General features: G+C 39.9%; 1 protein-coding gene across 4 annotated transcripts in view; it reads left to right on the top strand.

Annotated features, from left to right (window-relative positions):
- fbxw2 (F-box and WD repeat domain containing 2) overlaps positions 1-15,564 on the top strand; it is a 126,028-nt gene extending 110,464 nt beyond the window's left edge. For all 4 annotated transcript variants that reach the window (XM_086097226.1, XM_086097227.1, XM_086097225.1 and 1 more), the window contains one exon: positions 15,025-15,564. In XM_086097226.1, coding sequence (XP_085953352.1) covers positions 15,025-15,313 — 289 coding nt within the window. In that variant the 3' untranslated portion in view covers positions 15,314-15,564. The remainder of the gene's footprint in view (positions 1-15,024) is intronic.
- The last annotated feature ends 2,518 nt before the right edge of the window (positions 15,565-18,082 follow it).

The following is an 18,082-nucleotide window of genomic DNA, read 5'->3' as shown; positions in this document are numbered from 1 at the left end:
GAGACGTCACGCACCAACACTCCATTGATTTGTATAGGATTACGCTCACCTCAAACAAAAGCCTCTCGCGACTTAACGGTTGAAGATGCAGATTCCAGAAATGGCTGGTTAGAACGGCAAGGGTTTGGGGAACGCGAGCATGTTCTCAGTTTTTTAATCGGATGAAAAATGACCAAATGAGAGCAGGTTGAAAACTTATGATTGATCGAAAATGAAGAGGGAAAAAACGGCGAAATTAACATGGAGGAGATAGGCGCCAAAGTCCGACTTCTCCTCGCTTAAAGTGAAAATAAAGGTACTAAATGACACCTTAGCCAAATAAAACTTAGTTTTTCAGAAAGCAGAGGCTTGTGGCTACAAAATGTGCGAATTTGAGGTCTAGTGAGCAAAGATTGTGGCCATGGTGACGAGTTGAAGTGAAACTTTTGGAAATAAGATTTTTTGGTTCCCGTCACTGAAGCCTTAATTGCATATCAGAGTGGCGATTACACTCACTGTCTTTGAACCCGCACAGGGGGAAGAGCTTTCATTCCTTAATATTTTTTTTGACACTGAGCTAAAGATGGGAAAAATTCCAACAAAATGAGCTAAAATTCATATCAATCGGTTAACGTATGCGCGCGCAGCGTGTCTTTGAAAAAGGTGCTTGATGTGTGATTTTGTCTTTCCTTTTCCCATTCATTCCTATGGGACTTTTATTTGGGAGTTTTTTGGGAATAGCATTGCCATGGTAAGTGGGAATTCTTAGAAAAATAATGCCGCATCGAGTCAGATCGAGCCGCATCGTTTGATACTTCATTTGTCCCGGTGCGATGTACGGTACGGGCTGCATTCTTGCGGAAAAAACTGTGGAAGATTAAAAAATAAGATTAAGAATAAAAAAAATAAACCCCTTTTCTAGGATAGTAATATGTGCCTGCTTGCTCCGCAAGCAGCAGCTTCGCTGCTGCTTGCTCCGCTTAGCAGGCCCATAACTAGAAAAATTCCCGCGGAAATTTTGAATGGGCCTGCTAACTCTTTTCAATGAGCTGAACAGTTTAAACTTTCAACCATTGAAATCGCTCAAGAAATGTGGAAGTTAACCATAATCAACAGTATGTTACTGCCCCTTTAAGAAACATGCACATTCACGCACACACATTTGATTTTAAGTAACATTTCAATGAGCTGAACAGTTTAAAATTTAAACCATTGAAATCGGTCAAGAAATGTGGAAGTTCAACACAATCAAGTATCTTACTGCCCCTTTACAAAACATGCACATTCACGCACACACATTTGATTTTAAGTTGTGAGGAGACGTCACGCACCAACACTCCATTGATTTGTATAGGATTACGCTCACCTCAAACAAAAGCCTCTCGCGACTTAACGGTTGAAGATGCAGATTCCAGAAATGGCTCGTTAGAACGGCAAGGGTTTGGGGAACGCGAGCATGTTCTCAGTTTTTTAATCGGATGAAAAATGACCAAATGAGAGCAGGTTGAAAACTTATGATTGATCGAAAATGAAGAGGGAAAAAGGGCGAAAATTACATTGAAAAGAGATCAAAAATGTGCGACTTCTCCTCGCTTAAAGTGAAAATAAAGGTACTAAATGAAACCTTAGCCAAATAAAACTTAGTTCTTCAGAAAGCAGAGGCTTGTGGCTACAAAATGTGCGAATTTGATGTCTAGTGAGCAAAGATTGTGGCCATGGTGACGAGATGAAGTGAAACTTTTGGAAATAGATTTTTTGGTTCCCGTCACTGAAGCCTTAATTGGGTATCAGAGTGGCGATTACACTCACTGTCTTTGAACCCGCACAGGGGGAAGAGCTTTCATTCCTTAATTTTTTTTTTGACACTGAGTTAAAGATGACAAAAATTCCAACAAAATGAGCTAATTTTCATATCAATCGGTTAACGTATGCGCGCGCAGCGTCTCTTTGAAAAAGGTGCTTGATGTGTGATTTTGTCTTTCCTTTTCCCATTCATTCCTATGGGACTTTTATTTGGGAGTTTTTTGGGAATAGCGTCGCCATGGTAACTGGGAATTCTTATAAAAATAATAGCGCAGCGAGTCAGATCGAGCCGCATCGTTTGATACCTCTTTTGTCCCGGTGCGATCTACGGTTCGGGCCCTATTTTTGCGGAAAAGTCGCTGGAAGATGATATAAAAACTAGAAAAATTCCCGCGGAAATTTTGAATGGGCCTGCTAACTCTTTTCAATGAGCTGAACAGTTTAAACTTTCAACCATTGAAATCGGTCAACAAATGTGGAAGTTAACCAAAATCAACAGTATGTTACTGCCCCTTTAAGAAACATGCACATTCACGCACACACATTTGATTTTAAGTAACATTTCAATGAGCTGAACAGTTTAAAATTTAAACCATTGAAATCGGTCAAGAAATGTAAAAGTTAACCATAATCAACAGTATGTTACTGCCCCTTTAAGAAACATGCACATTCACGCACACACATTTTATTTTAACCAACATTTCAATGAGCTGAACAGTTTAAAATTTAAACCATTGAAATCGCTCAAGAAATGTAAAAGTTAACCATAATCAACAATATGTTACTGCCCCTTTAAGAAACATGCACATTCACGCACACACATTTGATTTTAAGTAACATTTCAATGAGCTGAACAGTTTAAAATTCAAACCATTGAAATCGGTCAAGAAATGTGGAATCTACCATAATTAACAGTATCTCACTGCCCCTTTACAAAACATGCACATTCACGCACACACATTTGATTTTAAGTTGTGAGGAGACGTCACGCACCAACACTCCATTGATTTGTATAGGATTACGCTCACCTCAAACAAAAGCCTCTCGCGACTTAACGGTTGAAGATGCAGATTCCAGAAATGGCTCGTTAGAACGGCAAGGGTTTGGGGAACGCGAGCATGTTCTCAGATTTTTAATCGGATGAAAAATGACCAAATGAGAGCAGGTTGAAAACTTATGATTGATCGAAAATGAAGAGGGAAAAAACGGCGAAATTAACATGGAGGAGATAGGCGTCAAAGTCCGACTTCTCCTCGCTTAAAGTAAAAATAAAGGTACTAAATGACACCGTAGCCAAATAAAACTTAGTTCTTCAGAAAGCAGAGGCTTGTGGCTACAAAATGTGCGAATTTGAGGTCTAGTGAGCAAAGATTGTGGCCATGGTGACGAGTTGAAGTGAAACTTTTGGAAATAGATTTTTTGGTTCCCGTCACTGAAGCCTTAATTAGTCACACTCTAAATAGGCGACTTTTCCCCTTTGCTCACTGTCTTTGAACCCTCACAGGGGGGAGAGCTTTCATTCCTTAAAATTTTTTTTGACACTGAGCTAAAGATGACAAAAATTCCAACAAAATGAGCTAATTTTCATATCGGTCGGTTAATGTATGCGCGCGCAGCGTGTCTTTGAAAAAGGTGCTTGATTGGAGTTGATCTCTTTCGGATTCCCATTCATTCCTATGGGACTTTATTTGGGAGTTTTTTGGGAATAGCGTCGCCATGGTAACTGGGAATTCTTAGAAAAATAATAGCGCAGCGAGTCAGAGCGAGCCGCATCGTTTGATACCTCATTTGTCCCGGTGCGATCTACGGTTCGGGCCGCATTTTTGCGGAAAAGTCGGTGGAAGATAATATATGGAAGAAAAATAATAAACCCTTTTCTAGGGTGGATAGTAATATGTGCCTGCTTGCTCCGCAAGCAGCAGCTTCGCTGCTGCTTGCTCCGCTTAGCAGGCCCATAACTAGAAAAATTCCCGCGGAAATTTTGAATGGGCCTGCTAACTCTTTTCAATGAGCTGAACAGTTTAAACTTTCAACCATTGAAATCGGTCAAGAAATGTGCAAGTTAACCATAATCAACAGTATGTTACTGCCCCTTTAAGAAACATGCACATTCACGCACACACATTTGATTTTAAGTAACATTTCAATGAGCTGAACAGTTTAAAATTTCAACCATTGAAATCGCTCAAGAAATGTGCAAGTTAACTAAAATCAACAGTATGTTACTGCCCCTTTAAGAAACATGCACATTCACGCACACACATTTGATTTTAAGTAACATTTCAATGAGCTGAACAGTTTAAAATTCAAACCATTGAAATCGGTCAAGAAATGTGGAATCTACCATAATTAACAGTATCTCACTGCCCCTTTACAAAACATGCACATTCACGCACACACATTTGATTTTAAGTTGTGAGGAGACGTCACGCACCAACACTCCATTGATTTGTATAGGATTACGCTCACCTCAAACAAAAGCCTCTCGCGACTTAACGGTTGAAGATGCAGATTCCAGAAATGGCTCGTTAGAACGGCAAGGGTTTGGGGAACGCGAGCATGTTCTCAGTTTTTTAATCGGATGAAAAATGACCAAATGAGAGCAGGTTGAAAACTTATGATTGATCGAAAATGAAGAGGGAAAAAACGGCGAAATTAACATGGAGGAGATAGGCGTCAAAGTCCGACTTCTCCTCGCTTAAAGTGAAAATAAAGGTACTAAATGACACCGTAGCCAAATAAAACTTAGTTCTTCAGAAAGCAGAGGCTTGTGGCTACAAAATGTGCGAATTTGATGTCTAGTGAGCAAAGATTGTGGCCATGGTGACGAGTTGAAGTGAAACTTTTGGAAATAGATTTTTTGGTTCCCGTCACTGAAGCCTTAATTAGTCACACTCTAAATAGGCGACTTTTCCCCTTTGCTCACTGTCTTTGAACCCTCACAGGGGGGAGAGCTTTCATTCCTTAAAATTTTTTTTGACACTGAGCTAAAGATGACAAAAATTCCAACAAAATGAGCTAATTTTCATATCGGTCGGTTAACGTATGCGCGCGCAGCGTGTCTTTGAAAAAGGTGCTTGATTGGAGTTGATCTCTTTCGGATTCCCATTCATTCCTATGGGACTTTATTTGGGAGTTTTTTGGGAATAGCGTCGCCATGGTAACTGGGAATTCTTAGAAAAATAATGCCGCACCGAGTCAGATCGAGCCGCATCGTTTGATACCTCATTCGTGCCGGTGCGATCTACGGTACGGGCCGCATTTTAGCAGAAAATTCGTGGAAGGATGATATAATAATAACACCAACTAGAAAAATTCCCGCGGAAATTTTGAATGGGCCTGCTAACTCTTTTCAATGAGCTGAACAGTTTAAACTTTCAACCATTGAAATCGGTCAAGAAATGTGCAAGTTAACCATAATCAACAGTATGTTACTGCCCCTTTAAGAAACATGCACATTCACGCACACACATTTGATTTTAAGTAACATTTCAATGAGCTGAACAGTTTAAAATTTCAACCATTGAAATCGGTCAAGAAATGTGCAAGTTAACTAAAATCAACAGTATGTTACTGCCCCTTTAAGAAACATGCACATTCACGCACACACATTTGATTTTAAGTAACATTTCAATGAGCTGAACAGTTTAAAATTCAAACCATTGAAATCGGTCAAGAAATGTGGAATCTACCATAATTAACAGTATCTCACTGCCCCTTTACAAAACATGCACATTCACGCACACACATTTGATTTTAAGTTGTGAGGAGACGTCACGCACCAACACTCCATTGATTTGTATAGGATTACGCTCACCTCAAACAAAAGCCTCTCGCGACTTAACGGTTGAAGATGCAGATTCCAGAAATGGCTCGTTAGAACGGCAAGGGTTTGGGGAACGCGAGCATGTTCTCAGTTTTTTAATCGGATGAAAAATGACCAAATGAGAGCAGGTTGAAAACTTATGATTGATCGAAAATGAAGAGGCAAAAACGGCGAAAATTACATTGAAAAGAGATCAAAAATGTGCGACTTCTCCTCGCTTAAAGTGAAAATAAAGGTACTAAATGACACCTTAGCCAAATAAAACTTAGTTCTTCAGAAAGCAGAGGCTTGTGGCTACAAAATGTGCGAATTTGATGTCTAGTGAGCAAAGATTGTGGCCATGGTGACGAGTTGAAGTGAAACTTTTGGAAATATATTTTTTGGTTCCCGTCACTGAAAGCTTAATTGGGTATCAGAGTGGCGATTACACTCACTGTCTTTGAACCCGCACAGGGGGAAGAGCTTTCATTCCTTAATTTGTTTTTTGACACTGAGCTAAAGATGGGAAAAATTCCAACAAAATGAGCTAAAATTCATATCAATCGGTTAACGTATGCGCGCGCAGCGTGTCTTTGAAAAAGGTGCTTGATGTGTGATTTTGTCTTTCCTTTTCCCATTCATTCCTATGGGACTTTTATTTGGGAGTTTTTTGGGAATAGCATCGCCATGGTAAGTGGGAATTCTTAGAAAAATAATGCCGCATCGAGTCAGATCGAGCCGCATCGTTTGATACTTCATTTGTCCCGGTGCGATGTACGGTACGGGCTGCATTCTTGCGGAAAAAACTGTGGAAGATTAAAAAATAAGAAAAATAAGAATAAAAAAAATAAACCCCTTTTCTAGGATAGTAATATGTGCCTGCTTGCTCCGCAAGCAGCAGCTTCGCTGCTGCTTGCTCCGCTTAGCAGGCCCATAATAAACCCTTTTTTCTAGGATAGTAATATGTGCCTGCTTGCTCCGCAAGCAGCAGCTTCGCTGCTGCTTGCTCCGCTTAGCAGGCCCATAACTAGAAAAATTCCCGCGGAAATTTTGAATGGGCCTGCTAACTCTTGCAACTCTTTTCAATGAGCTGAACAGTTTAAAATTTAAACCGTTGAAATCGCTCAAGAAATGTGGAAGTTATAATCTACTAAAAGTATTACTGCCCCTTTAAGAAACATGCACATTCACGCACACACATTTGATTTTAACTAACATTTCAATGAGCTGAACAGTTTAAAATTGAAACCATTGAAATCGCTCAAGAAATGTAAAAGTTAACCATAATCAAGATCAAATAAAGTATCTTACTGTCCCTTTAAGAAATATGCACATTCACGCACACACATTTGATTTTAACCAACATTTCAATGAGATGAACAGTTTAAAATTCAAACCATTGAAATCGGTCAAGAAATGTGGAATCTACCATAATTAACAGTATCTCACTGCCCCTTTACAAAACATGCACATTCACGCACACACATTTGATTTTAAGTTGTGAGGAGACGTCACGCACCAACACTCCATTGATTTGTATAGGATTACGCTCACCTCAAACAAAAGCCTCTCGCGACTTAACGGTTGAAGATGCAGATTCCAGAAATGGCTCGTTAGAACGGCAAGGGTTTGGGGAACGCGAGCATGTTCTCAGTTTTTTAATCGGATGAAAAATGACCAAATGAGAGCAGGTTGAAAACTTATGATTGATCGAAAATGAAGAGGCAAAAAGGGCGAAAATTACATTGAAAAGAGATCAAAAATGTGCGACTTCTCCTCGTTTAAAGTGAAAATAAAGGTACTAAATGACACCGTAGCCAAATAAAACTTAGTTCTTCAGAAAGCAGAGGCTTGTGGCTACAAAATGTGCGAATTTGATGTCTAGTGAGCAAAGATTGTGGCCATGGTGACGAGTTGAAGTGAAACTTTTGGAAATATATTTTTTGGTTCCCGTCACTGAAAGCTTAATTGGGTATCAGAGTGGCGATTACACTCACTGTCTTTGAACCCGCACAGGGGGAAGAGCTTTCATTCCTTAATTTGTTTTTTGACACTGAGCTAAAGATGGGAAAAATTCCAACAAAATGAGCTAAAATTCATATCAATCGGTTAACGTATGCGCGCGCAGCGTGTCTTTGAAAAAGGTGCTTGATGTGTGATTTTGTCTTTCCTTTTCCCATTCATTCCTATGGGACTTTTATTTGGGAGTTTTTTGGGAATAGCATCGCCATGGTAAGTGGGAATTCTTAGAAAAATAATGCCGCATCGAGTCAGATCGAGCCGCATCGTTTGATACTTCATTTGTCCCGGTGCGATGTACGTTACGGGCTGCATTCTTGCGGAAAAAACTGTGGAAGATTAAAAAATAAGAAAAATAAGAATAAAAAAAATAAACCCTTTTTCTAGGATAGTAATATGTGCCTGCTTGCTCCGCAAGCAGCAGCTTCGCTGCTGCTTGCTCCGCAAGCAGCAGCTTAGCAGGCCCATAATAACTAGAAAAATTCCCGCGGAAATTTTGAATGGGCCTGCTAACTCTTGCAACTCTTTTCAATGAGCTGAACAGTTTAAAATTTAAACCGTTGAAATCGCTCAAGAAATGTGGAAGTTATAATCTACTAAAAGTATTACTGCCCCTTTAAGAAACATGCACATTCACGCACACACATTTATTTTAACTAACATTTCAATGAGCTGAACAGTTTAAAATTTCAACCATTGAAATCGCTCAAGAAATGTGCAAGTTAACCATAATCAAGATCAAATAAAGTATCTTACTGCCCCTTTAAGAAATATGCACATTCACGCACACACATTTGATTTTAAGTAACATTTCAATGAGCTGAACAGTTTAAAATTCAAACCATTGAAATCGGTCAAGAAATGTGGAATCTACCATAATTAACAGTATCTCACTGCCTCTTTACAAAACATGCACATTCACGCACACACATTTGATTTTAAGTTGTGAGGAGACGTCACGCACCAACACTCCATTGATTTGTATAGGATTACGCTCACCTCAAACAAAAGCCTCTCGCGACTTAACGGTTGAAGATGCAGATTCCAGAAATGGCTCGTTAGAACGGCAAGGGTTTGGGGAACGCGAGCATGTTCTCAGTTTTTTAATCGGATGAAAAATGACCAAATGAGAGCAGGTTGAAAACTTATGATTGATCGAAAATGAAGAGGCAAAAAGGGCGAAAATTACATTGAAAAGAGATCAAAAATGTGCGACTTCTCCTCGTTTAAAGTGAAAATAAAGGTACTAAATGACACCGTAGCCAAATAAAACTTAGTTCTTCAGAAAGCAGAGGCTTGTGGCTACAAAATGTGCGAATTTGATGTCTAGTGAGCAAAGATTGTGGCCATGGTGACGAGTTGAAGTGAAACTTTTGGAAATATATTTTTTGGTTCCCGTCACTGAAAGCTTAATTGGGTATCAGAGTGGCGATTACACTCACTGTCTTTGAACCCGCACAGGGGGAAGAGCTTTCATTCCTTAATTTGTTTTTTGACACTGAGCTAAAGATGGGAAAAATTCCAACAAAATGAGCTAAAATTCATATCAATCGGTTAACGTATGCGCGCGCAGCGTGTCTTTGAAAAAGGTGCTTGATGTGTGATTTTGTCTTTCCTTTTCCCATTCATTCCTATGGGACTTTTATTTGGGAGTTTTTTGGGAATAGCATCGCCATGGTAAGTGGGAATTCTTAGAAAAATAATGCCGCATCGAGTCAGATCGAGCCGCATCGTTTGATACTTCATTTGTCCCGGTGCGATGTACGTTACGGGCTGCATTCTTGCGGAAAAAACTGTGGAAGATTAAAAAATAAGAAAAACTAGAAAAATTCCCGCGGAAATTTTGAATGGGCCTGCTAACTCTTTTCAATGAGCTGAACAGTTTAAACTTTCAACCATTGAAATCGCTCAAGAAATGTGCAAGTTATAATCAACTAAAAGTATTACTGGCCCTTTAAGAAACATGCACATTCACGCACATACATTTGATTTTAACTAACATTTCAATGAGCTGAACAGTTTAAAATTTCAACCATTGAAATCGCTCAAGAAATGTAAAAGTTAACCATAATCAAGATCAAATAAAGTATCTTACTGTCCCTTTAAGAAATATGCACATTCACGCACATACATTTGATTTTAACTAACATTTCAATGAGCTGAACAGTTTAAAATTTCAACCATTGAAATCGCTCAAGAAATGTGCAAGTTAACCATAATCAAGATCAAATAAAGTATCTTACTGCCCCTTTAAGAAACATGCACATTCACGCACACACATTTGATTTTAAGTAACATTTCAATGAGCTGAACAGTTTAAAATTCAAACCATTGAAATCGGTCAAGAAATGTGGAATCTACCATAATTAACAGTATCTCACTGCCCCTTTACAAAACATGCACATTCACGCACACACATTTGATTTTAAGTTGTGAGGAGACGTCACGCACCAACACTCCATTGATTTGTATAGGATTACGCTCACCTCAAACAAAAGCCTCTCGCGACTTAACGGTTGAAGATGCAGATTCCAGAAATGGCTCGTTAGAACGGCAAGGGTTTGGGGAACGCGAGCATGTTCTCAGTTTTTTAATCGGATGAAAAATGACCAAATGAGAGCAGGTTGAAAACTTATGATTGATCGAAAATGAAGAGGCAAAAACGGCGAAAATTACATTGAAAAGAGATCAAAAATGTGCGACTTCTCCTCGCTTAAAGTGAAAATAAAGGTACTAAATGACACCTTAGCCAAATAAAACTTAGTTCTTCAGAAAGCAGAGGCTTGTGGCTACAAAATGTGCGAATTTGATGTCTAGTGAGCAAAGATTGTGGCCATGGTGACGAGTTGAAGTGAAACTTTTGGAAATAGATTTTTTGGTTCCCGTCACTGAAGCCTTAATTGCATATCAGAGTGGCGATTACACTCACTGTCTTTGCACCCGCACAGGGGGAAGAGCTTTCATTCCTTAATATTTTTTTTGACACTGAGCTAAAGATGGGAAAAATTCCAACAAAATGAGCTAAAATTCATATCAATCGGTGAACGTATGCGCGCGCAGCGTGTCTTGGAAAAAGGTGCTCGTTTGGAGTTGATATCCCATTCATTCCTATGGGTTTTTCCTTCCTTGAATTTTGGGTGGTTTTTTGGGAATAGCGTCGCCATGGTAACTGGGAATTCTTATAAAAATAATAGCGCAGCGAGTCAGAGCGAGCCGCATCGTTTGATACCTCATTTGTCCCGGTGCGATCTACGGTTCGGGCCGCATTTTTGCGGAAAAGTCGGTGGAAGAATAAAAAAGAAAAAGAAAAATAACTAGAAAAATTCCCGCGGAAATTTTGAATGGGCCTGCTAACTCTTGCAACTCTTTTCAATGAGCTGAACAGTTTAAAATTTAAACCGTTGAAATCGCTCAAGAAATGTGGAAGTTATAATCTACTAAAAGTATTACTGCCCCTTTAAGAAACATGCACATTCACGCACACACATTTATTTTAACTAACATTTCAATGAGCTGAACAGTTTAAAATTTCAACCATTGAAATCGCTCAAGAAATGTGCAAGTTAACCATAATCAAGATCAAATAAAGTATCTTACTGCCCCTTTAAGAAATATGCACATTCACGCACACACATTTGATTTTAAGTAACATTTCAATGAGCTGAACAGTTTAAAATTCAAACCATTGAAATCGGTCAAGAAATGTGGAATCTACCATAATTAACAGTATCTCACTGCCTCTTTACAAAACATGCACATTCACGCACACACATTTGATTTTAAGTTGTGAGGAGACGTCACGCACCAACACTCCATTGATTTGTATAGGATTACGCTCACCTCAAACAAAAGCCTCTCGCGACTTAACGGTTGAAGATGCAGATTCCAGAAATGGCTTGTTAGAACGGCAAGGGTTTGGGGAACGCGAGCATGTTCTCAGATTTTTAATCGGATGAAAAATGACCAAATGAGAGCAGGTTGAAAACTTATGATTGATCGAAAATGAAGAGGGAAAAACGGCGAAAATTACATTGAAAAGAGATCAAAATTGTGCGACTTCTCCTCGCTTAAAGTGAAAATAAAGGTACTAAATGACACCTTAGCCAAATAAAACTTAGTTTTTCAGAAAGCAGAGGCTTGTGGCTACAAAATGTGCGAATTTGATGTCTAGTGAGCAAAGATTGTGGCCATGGTGACGAGTTGAAGTGAAACTTGAAATCAATTTTTTTCTCTGTCTTCACTCTGTTTCTTAATTGGTCCGCTCTAGCTCATGCAATACACACACATGGGATAAAGGATATTTCACTCACTGTCTTTGAACCCGCACAGGGGTGAGAGCTTTCATTCCTTAATTTTTTTTTTGACACTGAGCTAAAGATGACAAAAATTCCAACAAAATGAGCTAAAATTCATATCGGTCGGTTAACGTATGCGCGCGCAGCGTGTCTTTGAAAAAGGGGCTTGATTGGAGTTGATCTCTTTCGGATTCCCATTCATTCCTATGGGACTTTATTTGGGAGTTTTTTGGGAATAGCGTCGCCATGGTAACTGGGAATTCTTAGAAAAATAATAGCGCAGCGAGTCAGAGCGAGCCGCATCGTTTGATACCTCATTTGTCCCGGTGCGATCTACGGTTCGGGCCGCATTTTTGCGGAAAAGTCGGTGGAAGATAATATATGGAAGAAAAATAATAAACCCTTTTCTAGGGTGGATAGTAATATGTGCCTGCTTGCTCCGCAAGCAGCAGCTTCGCTGCTGCTTGCTCCGCTTAGCAGGCCCATAATAAACCCTTTTCTAGGGTGGATAGTAATATGTGCCTGCTTGCTCCGCTTAGCAGGCCCATAATAAACCCTTTTCTAGGGTGGATAGTAATATGTGCCTGCTTGCTCCGCAAGCAGCAGCTTCGCTGCTGCTTGCTCCGCTTAGCAGGCCCATAACTAGAAAAATTCCCGCGGAAATTTTGAATGGGCCTGCTAACTCTTGCAACTCTTTTCAATGAGCTGAACAGTTTAAAATTTAAACCGTTGAAATCGCTCAAGAAATGTGGAAGTTATAATCTACTAAAAGTATTACTGCCCCTTTAAGAAACATGCACATTCACGCACACACATTTGATTTTAACTAACATTTCAATGAGCTGAACAGTTTAAAATTTCAACCATTGAAATCGCTCAAGAAATGTGCAAGTTAACCATAATCAAGATCAAATAAAGTATCTTACTGTCCCTTTAAGAAATATGCACATTCACGCACACACATTTGATTTTAACCAACATTTCAATGAGCTGAACAGTTTAAATTTTAAACCATTGAAATCGCTCAAGAAATGTAAAAGTTAACCATAATCAACAGTATGTTACTGCCCTTTAAGAAACATGCACATTCACGCACACACATTTGATTTTAAGTATCTACCAAAATTTCAACCATTGAAATCGCTCAAGAAATGTAAAAGTTAACCATAATCAAGATCAAATAAAGTATCTTACTGTCCCTTTAAGAAATATGCAAATTTGATTTTAACTAACATTTCAATGAGATGAACAGTTTAAAATTTCAACCATTGAAATCGCTCAAGAAATGTAAAAGTTAACCATAATCAAGATCAAATAAAGTATGTTACTGTCCCTTTAAGAAACATGCACATTCACGCACACACATTTGATTTTAACCAACATTTCAATGAGCTGAACAGTTTAAAATTTCAACCATTGAAATCGCTCAAGAAATGTGCAAGTTAACCAAAATCAACAGCATGTTACTGCCCCTTTAAGAAACATGCACATTCACGCACACACATTTGATTTTAAGTAACATTTCAATGAGCTGAACAGTTTAAAATTTAAACCATTGAAATCGGTCAAGAAATGTGGAATCTACCATAATCAACAGTATGTTACTGCCCCTTTAAGAAACATGCACATTCACGCACACACATTTGATTTTAAGTAACATTTCAATGAGCTGAACAGTTTAAAATTTAAACCATTGAAATCGGTCAAGAAATGTGGAATCTACCATAATCAACAGTATCTTACTGCCCCTTTACAAAACATGCACATTCACGCACACACATTTGATTTTAAGTTGTGAGGAGACGTCACGCACCAACACTCCATTGAGCCATGTATTTTTTTTCTATCCAGTTGCTAAAAGTTTTTTATATTAGAACCAGGTGTCCAATATATGCATATGCATAAATTTTTCTTTTTATACATAATTATAATTACATTTCAAATTATCGACTGACACATTCTAATTTCAACCACCTAAATCTTTTATCAATAAACAATGCCACCCCACCTCCAATCTTATTTTCTCTGTTGACACAAACCATTTCATAACCTTCAATTACAAAGTTCATACCTTGTTCCTCAGTCAGTTCCTGACAGCGAGCATCAAGAAACCCTGGGCTTCCAAGGCCCCCAGGCACTGCTACGGCACATCAAGGCAGTGATTAAGGCAAAGGGATTCCCAACCAACTACTGAAGATTGACATATCGATTTGAAAATACCATCCATCCATCCTTCTTTTCCCCATGCAAAACACTGGGAAGTGTACATGGTCATTTCTTCCCTATTCAATTTTTTTGGACATCCTGTTTTCGTGCGTTTTATGAACTGGAAAACCAAACAATGTAAAGATAAACAAATAAATACTTAAATTCACTTAAATTGTGGGCCCTGAATCTATAATCTATGAAAGTTTTACTTTTTGAATGGAATTATGGAAATTATTCAACTTTTCGAGGATATTTAAATTTTCTGACCAGCAATTGTACCTATTACAAAAACCCACATTAACACAATTTTAGAGAAATCGGAAACTCATACGCCTCCGAATCTTTTCACTGGAAATACATCATGAGCTGCTGTACATATAGTCCATAAAATGTATGTCATAAGAATATGAGTGTGTTCTTTCCATGCATACTAAATATGTCTCGATAACAGTAAATCAAAGTTATGGTAATAAACTTTCTGTTGCAATGAGTTGTGGTGAATCGCTGACTGTACAGTAATTTGTTTACGATTATCCGCTCTCTCGTGTTTGGTCTGGTCGCTTGTTGTGTGGTGGACCTTAAGACCATATCTCACCAAGAGGTGCAGGCTTGAGAGGGTTAACATGTTCAAAATTTCTCAGTGAGAAGAAAAGGTTTGAGAGCATAAAGAGGGTTTGTGAGAGTGGGGCAAGAGGCTTTGCAATACTGAAAGAAGCCGGCAGAAAAAGAAACACTCGCTACCTGCGCAGACCCTCCCAAGCCTACGCTGCTCAGTGAGATACGAGCTTTAATGTCATTGTGTTAGAATTGCAAAAGTGACTACTTAACTACCATTGAAACAGGAAATGTGTTATTACTTATTATAAATGTTACTTTTCCCATCACTCTTAATAAGACATTGTTTTGTTTTTCCAGGGTGATAAAAACGCAGGATCCAGCCAACTTGTCCTTGCTGAGCTTTGGTGAGGTGTTTGCACTCCTTTTTGACAACCATTTCCTCTATGTGATGGATCTCAGGACAGAGGCAATTTCAGGCCGCTGGCCTCTACCACCATACAGGAAATCTAAACGTGGATCCAGTTTCCTTGCTGGTGTGACATCTTGGCTCAATGGCTTGGATGGGGACAATGACTCTGGACTGGTGTTTGCAACAAGCATGCCAGACCACAGCATTCACTTAGTACTATGGAAGGAAAATGGCTAAAGGGCATCAAACCTGATATTAACATGATGTGAAGCACCATCTTGTGTCACACACGAACATAAAGGAATATGGCTTAATTAAGGATTTTGCTTTTATCATTTCCATCTAATCCTGCAGCAATGCTGTGCTGAAGAAGTACAATAAACAAAGACAGATTGTTTTGTTTTTGTCAAATCAGAAAATATAAAATCACTCCTGATGTGGTGAAAGACTGGAATGTTATAGTTCTAAATAAACAACTGCACACACTATTTTATATCAAATGTAATATATGTTTGTGTTGAATTGAACAATGAAGAAACCTTAATTGTAACTGTACACTGAAAACATTTGGGTAGGAAATCAAAATATGAACTTGAGACATTCAACACTTAAGCTTTTATTTCCAGGTATTTATATGGATCAGATACATAACTTTGATCTTACTTTTTCATTTAATCAACCTTTTTTTCACGTATTAGAATATTTGACTGACAAATGTGTCGCAAAGTGTTTCCTAACACATTGGTTATTCAAACTAAGGTACTGCTTAAAAACAACCCTTGGGGCCTGACCGGGCACAGCCTGAAAAGGCAACATGGGTCCCCCTTCCCATGGGCTCACCACCTGTGGGAGGGGCCAAAGGGGTCAGGTGCGCATTGAGCTGGGCGAGAGCCAAAGGCGGGGGCCGTGGTGGTCTGACCCCCGGCTAATTAAGCTAGCTCTGGGGACATGGATTGTCACCTCTCTGGCAGAGAAGAAGCCCGAGCTGGTGTGCGAGGCCGAGAAGTTCCGACTAGATATAGTCGGACATGCCCCCACACACAGCTTGGGTTCTGGTACCAATCCTCTCGAGAGGAGTTGGACTCTCTTCCACTCTGGAGTTGCTCACGGTGAGAGGCGCACAGCAGGTGTGGGCATACTTATTGCTCCCCGGCTTGGCGCCTGTACGTTGGGGTTTACCCCGATAGGAGAGAGGGTAGCTTCCCTCCGCCTTTGGGTGGGGGGATGGGTCCTGACAGCAGTTCTGGGTACCCACCCTTTTTGGAGAGTGTGCTGGAGAGCGCTCCCTCTGGGGACTACTTCGTTCTGCTGGGGAACTTCAACGCTCACATGGACAATGACGGTGAGACCTGGAGGGGCGTGATTGGGAGGAAGACCTCCACCCGATCAGAGTAGTGTTCTGTTTTTGGACTTTTATGCTCATCATGGATTGTTCATAATAAACACCATGTTCAAACATAAGGGTGTCCAATTGTGCTCTTGGCACCAGGACACCCTTGGCCACAGTTCGATGATCAACTTTGTGGTCGTGTCATCGGATTTTCTGCCGCATGTTTTGGACACTCGGGTGAAGAGAGGGGCGGAGCGTTGGCTCCGATGGCGGCGGAAGATGCCGGTCCGACCTGGTAGACCCAAACGTATTGTGAGGATCTGCTGGAAACGTCTGGCAGAATCCCGTCAGAAAGTTTCAACACCCACCTCCGGCAGAACTTCTCCCTTGTCCCGAGGGAGGCTGGGGACATTGAGATCCGCCCGGAGTTCCGCGCCTCCATTGTTGATGATGTGCAAAATAACGTAACAAAAACACTGACGTGCGCACATTGGCGTTTACTCGTCAGATCCACAGAGAACGGAGCCGATGGACATAACTCTGTGGGATTAAATAAATAATAGATATCGGTGGAAACGAATTACGCTACACAAGCACACTGGAATAATTCAAAAGCACTTTATGCTATGTTAACACCAAAATAGGGGGAAGCGTTACCCCCATACAAAAATTGCATCCCCTGCCTGCCATGGAATATTATAACTTTTACCACAGAAAAGTGGAGTTTCTTTTCTGGCTTGTAAACAGATATTTAAACTTCAAAACATCTGGTGGAGTTTCTTTTCTGGCTTGTAAACAGATATTTAAATTTCAAAACATCTGGAACAAAACAGAAAAACAGTATCATTCAGTCGTCTGAGCTTTTTCTATTTATATCAGAGATTTCCTACTGTGTGCGTGGTCATTGAATGCACCTAAAGTCCACTGCAGTGCGAGTGCTTGCTTTACTTTTGCTTCTCGTCAATAAATACTTTTTTCTTGTTTCAAAACAAAGCCCACGTGTGTTTTCATGTATTTATTGAAAAACATGCGTTGCACCCGCAGGAGGCGATATAAATTTTTATGGGAGTAAGTGGCTGACCGTGTTGTTGCTCTCCAGGTGACAACAAACAGGATGCTGTGCGTGACGTAGTCCATTCCCGAAACGAAGCGAAATGCGAAGAAAGTTCAAATTTTTCAACTTTGGCGAATATGCGGATTTTTGCCGCACCGCGTCCTCCCACCACTCCAAACACATCCTCGGCGCCGCCTCACGCACGCGCCCGTCCGCGTTAAATTGTCTTTATAAACGCTCACTCGCGCTCTTCTTGTGTGGCAGCCTGGCAGGTTATTTAACATGGGGTTTTGACAGTTGCCATCATATTTTCGGACCAAAACATCGTTCCGGTCCCAAATTTTTCACTGGAACACAGTTCCAGACCGTTCCGGTCCACTTCGGCAAGGCCATTGAAAACGACTTCCGGACAGCTTTGAGGAAATTATTTTTTCTTCTTTTTTTTGAGAGAGCTCAGTATTGTTCATTAGGTAATCTTACCGATTCAACATATCATCATCATTGCTCTCTTTTTTTTTTGTGCGTATTGCGTGTGCGTGTGTATGCATATCTGCGTGCGTGTGAGTTTGTGCTCATTAATTCACCTGAAACCTATTAAAAATCCCATACCCTTCACCTATTC

Source organism: Leptonotus elevatus, chromosome 15 (assembly GCF_054856555.1).
Source record: "Leptonotus elevatus isolate MCC_2025b chromosome 15, RoL_Lele_1.0, whole genome shotgun sequence".
NCBI lineage: Eukaryota > Metazoa > Chordata > Actinopteri > Syngnathiformes > Syngnathidae > Leptonotus > Leptonotus elevatus.
This window is presented reverse-complemented; position numbering and strand designations above follow the sequence as displayed.